Consider the following 12,076-nt stretch of genomic DNA (forward strand, 5'->3'; position numbering starts at 1 on the left):
ACTCTGATCACAACTACATCAGATCCTGTTGGAGGGGAAAAAAATGAATTCAACAGAAAGAGGGCAAATGTGGGCGAGCCTGGGCCACGAGGAAATAGCTACCGGAGTTATTCAGACAATAACTTGTAAGCAGCAGAAACACGTGAAACCAAAACACGTAAATGTTGCTTTGGCTGAAGCAGCGTGGTCATAAGAAACCCCCACTACAGGCTAATAGCTTAGTGATAACAATCAGAGCTGTTGCTGCTCTGTGGGTTGCAGGAAGAATTCAAAACAGAGCAGTATATCCTTGGAGTTGGCTTTGTGTACATATTTGGTTTAAAATGTAAAATGATTCTGCAGTGATAGCACCTCCTGTATTTAATTAACCAGCGGCCTTTACTAAAGCCCCTTTCCCACTGGACAAAAAACCCACCAACACCCACTAACACCTGACTTGCGTCTTCAGTGGGAAAGGTTCAAATCTGCTTTCATTCCTGGACAAATGTCTCTGGCAGTGACAGAAACAGTTTTTCTACCGTCTCTAAATCTCTGCTGCAAGCATTTTTTAAGATTTCCGCTTATCGGTAAAATATCAACATCTCATCGTCATAAAAACACAATTAAATCAGAACCAGTGAATTCATACATCTTACAAATCTATTTATTAAAAAAAAAACCAACAACATGATTCATCATACTGGTTGCGACAAAATGCCAAAATGAAAAGGACACTGGAGGAAGCTTGCAGTGGCATGTTCAGTGGTATCGATGCTACGCGTGTGTCGTTTCCTGTTAAGAGCATTTGGTACGGAGCCCTGTCGTTCACTCCTGCACGGTGAACGTGTGTTCATGATGGTGCCGAAACCCATCTGGAATACTGTGGAGTGGGTTTTATGGAGACGTATTGGAAGTTTCTGAAGCAACCGTCACCATCAATCAAGTCGAAACACACACAACGATATTTCTATGAGTGGCTTTTGCTTTAGTTATAGCAGGACGGCCACGTGTTAGCCGATGGTGTTACATAAACATCAGTCAGAGATGTTGATGGATTCGGGCCTTGTGTTCTGATTGGATAATAAGTTAAAGTTCTAAGGAGGAGACATCGTTCGTTTGTAACATCCGATCAGAAAACACCCGTTTTATGTCCCGAGTGCAGCTTCACGCGCGCTGTGACCTGACTACAGCCCGATATTGCTCATGAAGTTCGGATCGCTGCTTAAAATGCCTAAAAACTATTTAAAAAAAAAAAAACGCAAAACAAAAAGGCCTCTTCTTGCCCAGTCAGGGGAAGGAGGAAACGCAGCCTGGCACATCGTCTCACAAACAGGTCTGTGTGGATCCCACTGGGTTTGGACAGAAACTTGTTGGTGGAACTGCGAGAGTGGCGTTCACACAGCAGCCAACGTGACACAACGATTCATCCATTTGCTGTAGAAACACCACAGAAACTCAAAAAGATGTCTGCGGGAACGTGTCTGGTGCAAAAAGCTTCTTTCACAAATCAGCTGGTGATGTTTTTGTTCTACAGCTGTGAGTCGAGACCAAACTTCTTGCGTGTTGGATCGCTTTCTGGTTACGTTTCTAGCTAGTTTGAGGAACAGTCTGACATTTCTTGAGAACTGCTTGTTTGCCAGCGAGAGCCTCGCGAAACCAAAAAGTGACAACAGAAGGATTTACCAAAAAAAAAAACTCATCGAAGTCATGTTTAAAAGAACAGTTCAACGTTTTGGTAAATAAGCTTATTTACTTCCTGTTTTAGAGTTAGATAAGAAGATCAATCTCATGTCTGTGCGTCTAGTCAGAACATGGTTAGCTTAGCTTAGCATAAAGACTGGAAGAGGAGAGTTCTTATTCACTTTTAACAGAGCTAGGCTAGCTGTTTCCCCCCCACTTCCAGTCGTTATGCTAAGCTAGGCTAACCACATCCTGACTGGAGCTTCATACTTTTATGCACAGACTTGTTATTGATACAGATCGTCTCATCTTGGCACATAAACCCATTTGCCACAACGTTTAAAAACTGAGAAACATGCATGATTTTCCTGTTAAAACGTGGAAGTCATGTCGCTCACAGGTTTAAAAATCGGGATATTAATGTCAGAAAAACGTGACCCGGGAAAAAGGCTCGTGTTGCTCATGATGTCATCATAAAACAGTACATGCAACTCTTTGTCTCACATACTGCAGCACATCACTCACACACACACACACACACACACGAGACTCTGGTAAAACAACAGCAGGATACATTTCTGAATATCTAGAAAAGAAGAGTGCTTGCTGTCACCACTTTGAGTGGCTGTTCAAGTGTTGATCTGGCGATACCAACCAAGCACACCTCGGTTAGTTCAAACATTGGCACCACGTAGAGTATATCTCACACACAAACACACTGACTGCATATCTCCTTGTAAAGCTTAGAAATGTCATTTTAAAATCTCTTAATTTGCAAAAAACTAGAGCTGAGAATAAATCTGGTCCTTTAGGTAAAGGAGGGTATACTCTGGGGTGGTCGTGCGATACCACTTTTCGTTTTCTGGGACTTCAGCGGCCCGTATGAACGCGGCGTTCACTCCACGACAGAGATAAGGCTCAGGCTGCTGATTCAACGGGGAGACGTTGGCGGTGCAGATGCACGCCTCTCCAACCCCGAACCCAAACCCCCTTTGAATTTTCCGTGCTTCCTGAAACAACGGAAACTCAGCGGGGTTACGCTGGTGTGCCCTTCATCTGGTTGTTCTTTGCAGGAAGCGCTTGGCATCGGAAGAAAACAAAAAGTAGTCCATCCATGTGTTATCCCTAGTGGTTACAGAGGCAGCAGATCTGTTTAGTGGTCCTTTATTCCCAAGCGGCAGTGATGTCTCAGAAGCCTCCTGTTCCTCAAAAATTAAACTCCTCGGAGTGTCCTGTAGTGCTATGGTTTTAGTTATTATTTCAATGGATCTTCATAGAAATTGAAGTCCCATTGGTGCTTGTAAAAAAATCCCCTGCTCCTCCACTGCAGAGCTGAGGAAACCCTGCGTTTTTTTTTTTTATTCCCAACATCCGTCGCACGGAAACAACTGGGTGTCCCAGAAATCGTCTATGGGCGTGTGTCTGCCGTGTGCCTGGTGTTTCCTGTGAGCGCTGCAGTGGGTGGGTGCGGGGGAAAGTGTTTGTCAGTCCATCTCCAGGTCCATCAGTTTGTTGCGCGAGCGCGGAGTGTGGGTGGTGTTGCGGCAGCAGCACTGGGCGCAAACCAGACCCAGGACCAGAGAGAAGAGGCCCACACCTGGGGGACACGGGACAAGGTTAACAACGGAGGGGACACCATGTTACCTACACCACTAGTTCCTCTCCTGATGCTACTGCTCATCTGTAACCTTTCAATAGTGCGTTTACTTCTTCTACTGCCATTACCATAAGCATTACCCATCCGCCCAGTCAAGACATAGTTACAGCTGCTACAACTTCCCCCACACGGTAAAGGTGGCACTAGAATCAATATTAGAGGCCATTACAGCACCGGAACGACTCCGACATCAACTACAGCTGCCTCTAAGACCGTCCTTATGAATAGCAACTGGGGACGTCCCCAGCGCTTTTGCAGTGCCAGTTAAGGCATCTTTTATTGATTGTTATTGGCTATTTTAAGCCGAAACAAATTCAGGTTCTTGTCTTATTTAATTCCACTGTGCACCGACAGTGCCAGCTCTCAGACATGTGTCCTAAATAAGCGTGACCACTGTACCGTCAGCTCGTCTATCAGCGTCAGTGAGCCAAGTGAACAAAAAAAACAAAAAAACATTTTACACATCTTCTGTGACATTTTGCTGTTGGCTGGAAGCTGCATTTAAACTTTTCGGTCGTCTAACTCGACATTTCGTTGAGCAGAACAGCGACAAACCGGATGTTGGTGGGTTCAGTAGTGCCAATAAGAAAATAAACATGAAACGCAGGATGGTTACCTATTGAGGCTGCGACTCCATATAAGAGAGGCAGCTTCAGGGACTCCCACACTGCAGAGGGACAGAGAAAGACCGATGTGTTGTTTAATAGGAGCAGATAACGTAACAACTGATATTAGTTCTGTTGTAAAAACGAGTCCGTTATCTCACCGGCGAACCGGACTGTAAGGAAGACTCGAGATGACGTCAGCTCTCCGGCTTGAGTCCAGGCTCCCGTGGAGGCCGACAGGTACCAGGGCGTGGCGACGCAGTGATACTCCCCACTGTCACTGGAGACCACACACACACACACACACACACACACACACACACACACACACACACACACACAGTAAGAGCTCTGCGGCGTGTTCGCCGACGACCCGCCGCCCGTTTACCCACGAGCACACTCACCTGTCCTGAGTGCCGTGGATGTTCAACGTGTAGGTGTGCGTGTCTTTGCGCTCCACCGAAACGTCGCTGGACGAGTTGCGAGCGTCTTTCCTCACAACACCGAAGCGGTCGACGCTGGCCAGCTGGATCGTCGTCTCTCCGCCGCGCAGCCTGGTGAAAAACCAACGCACCTCGTACGCCAGGTCGTCTGAGAGAGAGAGAGGAAGAGGGGTTCAAGTGAAGCTGTGATGCGTGTTGCATGCGTGTTTTCAACCAATTTCCAAAGCTTAAAAGTGATTAAAAACATATCATTATGAAGTAAATATTGATTGCACAATGTGACAGCTATGGAACACCATCAGCGTTTAGATTGGCCATTGCGCACACATTTGCATAAAGCTTAGTGGTCGTGTCGGTGGCAGCGAGGGAGAGATGCCGAGCTGTTGGCAGAAGAGAATAAGTCGCTAAATTTGACGCTAGCAGTAGGAAAAAAGGGAAAGCGGTTGTGTTGTTTGCAACAATAATAGCACTTATAAAACTACTCCAGCTCAAAGCTAGGAGTGGATTAAGACGTCACATTCAGCTCAGAGCATCAGCACCATCACGAAGGACAACCACCTCGGTTAAAAAGCAAACATTAAAAGACACATTTCCCCTTTTAATGTTGCATGACATCACTTCCTTAATGCAATGCAAGGTAAACCACAGGGCAGTTAGTCATGGAGAGGAGGGCAGCTTCATTTGACGGAGCAGTTAGAGAGAGAGGCCGACTGGTGAAAGGGTTGTGATAACTTCTTTTTTATAAATCGGTTGGACTTTTGAGTTGCTCCCACATGTGCAGGATGACATCACCGCTGAAGAGGCGAAAAGTCTTTAAGTCACGAAGCTAACATTTACTTTAGCCTGCAGTTAGTGTTGTTTCACACAGAATGATTTGTGCTGCATTGTGACGTTTTTTAATGCGACTCTACCTCCAGTATTTACGGAGACGCGTTGCTGCGCTTATTACGACACGGAGAGAGCGTTATCTTTGGATGTTCAGTACAATGCAGCCCCAATTCCTCTATGATGGCTATGATGATAACACACACACACACACACACACGCGCCAACTGCTGTTCCTTCTCCAATCGAAGAAGATAAAAAAAAAAAAAGAAGATGGACATGTGACAGATAAAGGAGGATAGTGATGACAAAAGAAAGAAAACAGGGACAAGGGGGAAATTGTGATAATAGATGTAATCTTTGGAAAGGGGGTGAGTGAGCTAATTATTTCCAAGAGCAAGACATGTAGAGAGAGAGAGAGAGACAGGGAGCAGGAGAGACAGACAGAGAAGCACAAACTAGTCATTAGTCTGTCAGGGAGAGAGGGACGATTAGCACTGTACCTCCCACACACACACACACACACACACACACACACAAAAACCCCATGCAGCCTGAGTCATCCTCTGACATTTACGAGACAAATAGAGGATACAGATGAAAGAAATTATAATAAAGAGAACGACAACGCGGAGGGAAAAAAAGACAAACGATGATGAAAAGCAATTACGGCAAAAAAAAAAAAAAAAAAAAAAAAAAAAAAAAAAAAAAAAAAAAAAAAGGAAAGAATGAGAGATGGAGACATGAGGAAGAAGAGAGTATAATGAAGAGGGGAGCGGAGTGAACTCACCCACAGCAGAGTAATGAATCACATCTCAATTCCTCTCTTCCCTAATGGTTTTAATATTCAAGTGCTACATCATTAAAAACCAGTAGTAGCATGAGCAGCAGCAGCAGCAATAACGCCGGCCTTGGTTTTACTTCAGTGTCCCGTGGTCTCTTTATATTGATCTTTATCGGGAAACTTTGTCCGGACTCGAGAGACGGATATCCTCCTGCCTGCTGGCCACGCTTTCATTACGCCAAACCCCACGACTGGTAGGTTGTCACTCAAAATGTTCATTTTAGCACATTATTTCCTTATTATGTACAATGTAATATGTCCATTTAGTAAATAAAATATGATGTTATTGATAGTATTGCATGCTGCATGATTTATAATGAATGCTGCATTGTTTCTAAAGTCTGGAGCTGCAACCATCAATCGATTGGTCGACGGAAAATGAATCTAGAATTAAACATTGTGTTGTAAACGCATGATAAAAGGAACCGACTTCCTGCTTCTGCTTTGACTACTACTGCGTGCAAAGTGTTCCTGTGCATTCAGGGATTATGAGTGAACATTTGAGGTGCTCTCACTGTCAGTTTCACCTCTAAATAAAGCCGATTATCTTCAACCGTTGGCTTGTTTACAACCTGTTCTCGTAGCAGTGCCACGCTCCCAGTTATCATAACCGATAGAGCATAAATTAGACGTTTTCCCCATTGTTGGTAACTTTGTATTTTCATTTTATTTGTTTACAAGCAGGTAAAAATAACTCCTTATTGTGAGCGCAACACATTTCAATATATTTACTTCTGATGTCAGGATGTATGACAACAGTTTTAATGCCTTATATAATCACTGTGACTATATTCTTATATAATCACATTTAAAATCTGCCGAGCTGACAGTCAAAGAGAGATGCGCTTCTCCGACGTTCCGATAACACCAGGTTAGTGTCCGACATCGCCGTTAATGATCAAAGACGCGTTTTGCATAATTCTGCAGGACTGACGCATGAACTCTGGCTGCTTGTTTCGGAGACGACACCCATATTTTTCGAGGAACGGAGCTATAATTAGACAGCCTCTGCTTTCTCACAGTTAGCTTCCACCCTTTACTTTCTTTGTTCTTGACGGCGGCGAGGACGGAGACCGAGGATGACGGAAGGGGATTTGAAAATACTGAGGAGGATTATTTTGGATTATTTTGTTTATCGCGGAGCCAGAAATCAACAGCAAAGGGGCCCTCAGCAGTGCCAGCACATCTTTGGAGAGCTCGTAGTATCGGCAGAGACACCCCTGCCCCCCCCTCTTCATGGGAAGTGCTGCTAGAGGAGTATCTGATCCCCCACCTGCAGGCTGACAAACAGCCTCTTGCCCACAGCTGTTCCTCTGCTCAATGCAGACCATACGGACCTCTTCCCCCCTCCTCTATATGAACTCTCTGACTCTTTGATAAGCCGGCTATTTCCACAATTCATGTGCATGCAAACAAAATATTTACAAATGGCCCCTCGTCTGTCCCCGGTGGAGACGGAGCCTGCTGGTCCTGGCCTCAGTGCGAGGGGGTCCGTCGAGACCGGTCTTGAAACACGGACCGCGTCAGCCTTCAGCCGAGGTCAGACGGCATGCCGAGCTAAGAAAATCCAACAGAGCTTGCGAGAGACTTGTGCGGTGTGTGAGGATAAACAAAGCTGGAGGAGGATGAAGATACATCAGAAAAAATATCTATAATATCACCAGACTTCTAGACTACGTTTGGTGAAACGGCACACAGCGATGGTGACGTTCAATGAGTAGGAACACTGTCAAAAGTTTTTGGTGGGCGTAATGAGCCGAGCAGTCGCACGTTCACAACTTTGTTAGCTTCATTACTAGTCGCACTGTTTGAGCTTCAATAAGCAGGGAGGGAGGAAGACCCTGGTGGTCGGACAGCTGAGGCGGAGCTACAGTACATCTCTAATAGAATATCTGGCTCCTGTCTGGGCTAATAAAACTAAAATGGCTGTCTGTGGAAATGAAGACAGTCTGATTGGATTTCTCTGGATTAATCCCTGGAGGAGAGTCCAGGATTTACAACTGCCTGAAACACACACACACACACACACAAGACTGACAATTACCAGCAGAGCTTCTAATGAAACTGTGTGTGTTCTCTGCTCCATAAAGCAGGACAACCCTGGTAGAGTGGAATACTAAACACTATAAAAACACTATTTAGCCTCACAGAAACAAAGTCGCTGGGAAGCAAAGTCCCCGTCTGACTCGCTGAATGCTGAATAAGACCTCCAGCAAATGAGTGCAAATTTCATGTGATATTCGCCGTGTTTAATGCAGACGCATTCTGAATACACAACGTGAATTTGCGGGTTTGCATTAGTTCAAATGTTGTTTCCGTCTTTCCCAGTGTGGAATTAACGGATCTATCTCTAATATCTATGAATTAAAAACTACAGCAACACCATCTTTAACTTGTAAGCCTTTAAATAAACGATTTATCCGATTTTTGGTTTTAATTCTCAGCAATTCATCGACTCTTCTTAATGTAATGATTACTCCTGATTTACTTCTTTTTTTTTGGCTCACACAAGCACAGAACACAAGCATTTGACTAGAAAACAAGTCAAATACATTTCCAACGCACAAGGTTTCAAACTGCAAGTGAAGATGTACATATTAGTAAACATCTAACTTCCATCTCTTTGTGATATCTGGTACAAAAGCAGCTTAAGTCAAATACAAACTGCTGTTTATATTTGGCACCTAAATCAATCGACGCCTGTCCTCGGACCTTGTGACACACGTGTGGTTTCTCCTGTTGAATGTCCCCATTGACTTCCACTGTAAACCTAAACGGAAGAAAACTTTTCGAAAAAAAAACCCTGCGGAAATTGGCCATTTTGGAGGATTCCTTTAAAGCTGCATGTTCGCTCCCATTCCTGTTTAACTGGAAGACCTAATGGAGTGAAAATTATGGCACCGCTCTGCTGTTTAGCTCAACATTTTCAATTTGTGTTTTACCGTCCTTTCCTCTCCCAGCTCTCTCTTTTATGTTTGGATCGCCACCATTTGCTCTACTTTTTTTTTTTTTTTAACCATAAACATCCAGAGTGAGACGGCGTTTGATGTTTTTCAGTCGAGACTCTTCTTTCGCTTCTGCCGAGCAGCTGAAAAGAAGTGGTAGTTTTGATTCCTTGCCACTGAACACTAGAAAGACACTTTTTGACAACAGATGAATAGATAGTGAGAGAATGGAACCGAAACGTAAATAGCATGAAAGCTAGTTTGCACCGAGAGCTTTTCCATTCATGACAAAAGAGGCCTCATCTGCATTTCTAACCGTTCACAACTCAACTTCCAGCGTTATTAAAGCTGCTTTATAGACTGGGGACACTGGTGGCTCCAACTGGAACCATTTTAAAATAAGTTCACCAGAAACAATTAATGGAGTGAGAATCATTACGTCTTTCTGCTCTCATCCCCTCACCAGTGTCCATCCTCTCCGTTCAACAGCTCTTCCCATTCTTCCTCGCCGGCTCTCTTTAGGAAACTTTGCATGCTGTTTCCGAGCCACTCTTCCTCCATTTGCTGCCTCCTCCATTCACTCTCTTCCACTCTCGCTCACTTTAACAATCTGTTTAGCTCCCTCCACTTCTCCCCTATTCACTCCCACCTTCTCTCCATCTCACCGCCTTTTCTTCCTCTACCTCGTTCCGTCTCCCCAGCCGGCTAACGGAGCGTGAGATTGGCTAATTAACGGCTGCCTGTCGGCCCTGCAAAGACAGCTGGGTAATTTGGTGCGAGTAGAGAGAGAGTGAGGGAGGAGAGGAGGACATGAGGAGTAGAGGAGCCAAAAGAGGACAGAAGGATGTGTCATTAAACTTACCACACACAGTTATTTTTAAATATGGTTCAGGTTGCCAGGTGCTTGGCAAAAATCCCTTCACTAGAACTGGTTCTGCACTCATTAAAATGCATGGGTGCTAATTGCAGCCATTACTGAACGACGTACTTACAGGTGAGAAAGCGTGCCTGAAAGAAACAGCGAGGATTGAACAAGGTCCATATAAAAAAAAAAAAGATGTTCAGCTTCAAGCCAATCAGGTACAGCAGCGATATCGTTCCTTTGGAGTCGTGTTTGTGGTCACCTGACCTGCAGTGACTCTTTAGATGCTCCACTGTGTTCAACAGCTAGTCGCTAAGTTCATCCATCTGCTGTTAGATGCTGGGCAGGTAGCGTACAGTCGGTTTAGAAGAGGCCCTTGTACTGAACACATCTGCCTGCTGCAGCTGGAAACAACGCCGAGAGCAAGTGAAATGTGCCGTAACACCAGAACAACGAGCTACAAGGAGCTAAAGCGTTCCTCAGAGCTGAGGGGAACGGCAGAGTTGGGTCTCTAGCACACATTCGATAACAGAAAACTAGCGATCGGTGCAGCTGTAAGGCTCAGCTTGATTTTGATCGGCAGCAACACGTGCTGCTCTGCAAGAAAACGTCAGACTTTTATAAGTCAGTCAATTAAGTCATTAAATATTGATGAAATGGTAATCGCTTTGATCATGTTTGCAATTATCCCTTAAGTAGAGCTGCAATGATTAATTGAAGTATTTTTTGATGATCAATCTGTTGGAGTATTTATTTAAGAAAAGAAAACATTCACAACTCCAGTTTCCTAAAAGTGAATATTTTCTGGTTTCTTTACTTCTCTATGACAGTGAACCGAATATCTCAGGTTTCTAACATGTGCACATGTGTGTTCATTTAGAGATGCTTTTCAAGTACATATATAACAAACATTACTGATACAGAATAGTTTTAAAACAGAAAGCTTAAGATTACAGATTGTCATTTGTGAACACAAAGGTTTAGTTTACTTGATTAGTCCCTTAAAACAACTAAATCTAAATTAAATCATGGTGAGTGACTGTGCCTTATTTTACTGGCATAAAGGGAGTGTCTGTGTGTGAACCAGTGAGGTACAAAGCTTTATTTTCTCCAAGGAGGATCAGAGGAGTATGCAGTTATTCTAACAAAAGAATTCTCAGCAGAAAGAGAAAAAAAACCCCCGGCAATATGCAGAAGAAACCCAAACTGTCACGGCTTCAGTGCTTCAAAACAGTAGGGAATAATATCTCTTCTGGTGATGTCATCTCACTACCACTGATTTCAAAGTATGCAGCATCTCACAAGCGCACGCTGCCATGACATGCCAGTCATTCCGCCGGTGATGGATGCCGTGTGTCCGCACGCTGCAGCACGCCGAGATAACACGTCACGGCGAAACGACACGGGGTCAAAGAGACAGAAGGAGCCAGACGAGCACAAAGCATGCCGATACAGTATCGATGGTTGTAGAAACTGAGGAGGGAATCAGCTCAAACCTGACAACAACAAAGACGGCAGTGATCACAAACTAGGGAAGCAGTCCTCACTAAATGAGATGGATTTGACATAGTTACGCACGTTCAATTCTGCTCTCAAATCTCCAGACAGGAAGTGATGAAAGAAGCGACTGAAGTCGGAAAGTGAATAGCAAGCCACTGATCATGTCTGGAGCTCTCTCAGGCAAAAACACCGCGCCGGATTACCTACTAGCTACAGTCTGGAGGTGTCAATGAGAGAAACTGATAAGCGCAGCTTAATGTAAACAAGTTTAAAAGTCTGAAACTACAGTCTCGCAAAGCTACAATCTTCATTACAGCCAGCAATACGCAAATGCTGAAACAATAAACTGACGATTTAACCCGCTGGCAGGTTTGAAAAAAAGCACGTTTCCTGTTATATATTTATTTCCAAAAGGTCCTTGAAAGAATCATGTGTGACGATGATGATTGACTCGCCAGAGACCAACAGAAACGTTGAAGAGCAGGCGGTTTACACGACACGGAAAGGACAAGAGAGGAGTTGAGTAGTAGAGGTTGTAAAAATGAAAGCAGTTCAAGATGTGTGGCATGTGGATTAACCCGATGACCCAAAGTCCAGCCGCTCTATCTGCAGGCCTCGCTGCTAGAGGGGAGGGACTGGAAGTGGTACACAGGCGAGTCTCTCTAATCCGGGTTCATGTAAGGTCTCAAACACACACACACACACACACACACACACACACACACACACACACACA

General features: G+C 44.4%; 1 protein-coding gene across 1 annotated transcript in view; it reads right to left on the reverse strand.

Annotated features, from left to right (window-relative positions):
* Positions 1-627: 627 nt before the first annotated feature.
* ptgfrnb (prostaglandin F2 receptor inhibitor b) overlaps positions 628-12,076 on the reverse strand; it is a 34,885-nt gene continuing 23,436 nt past the window's right edge. The window contains exons 12-15 of the mRNA XM_031851958.1: positions 4,326-4,512; positions 4,083-4,201; positions 3,933-3,983; positions 628-3,256 (exon numbers count right to left, since the gene is read on the reverse strand). Of these exons, the coding sequence (XP_031707818.1) occupies positions 3,144-3,256; positions 3,933-3,983; positions 4,083-4,201; positions 4,326-4,512 (470 nt within the window). The 3' untranslated portion in view covers positions 628-3,143. The remainder of the gene's footprint in view (positions 3,257-3,932; positions 3,984-4,082; positions 4,202-4,325; positions 4,513-12,076) is intronic.

The sequence above is a fragment of the Anarrhichthys ocellatus genome, unplaced genomic scaffold (genome assembly GCF_004355925.1).
Source record: "Anarrhichthys ocellatus isolate YVR2014 unplaced genomic scaffold, GSC_Weel_1.0 scaffold12, whole genome shotgun sequence".
Taxonomy (NCBI): Eukaryota; Metazoa; Chordata; class Actinopteri; order Perciformes; family Anarhichadidae; genus Anarrhichthys; species Anarrhichthys ocellatus.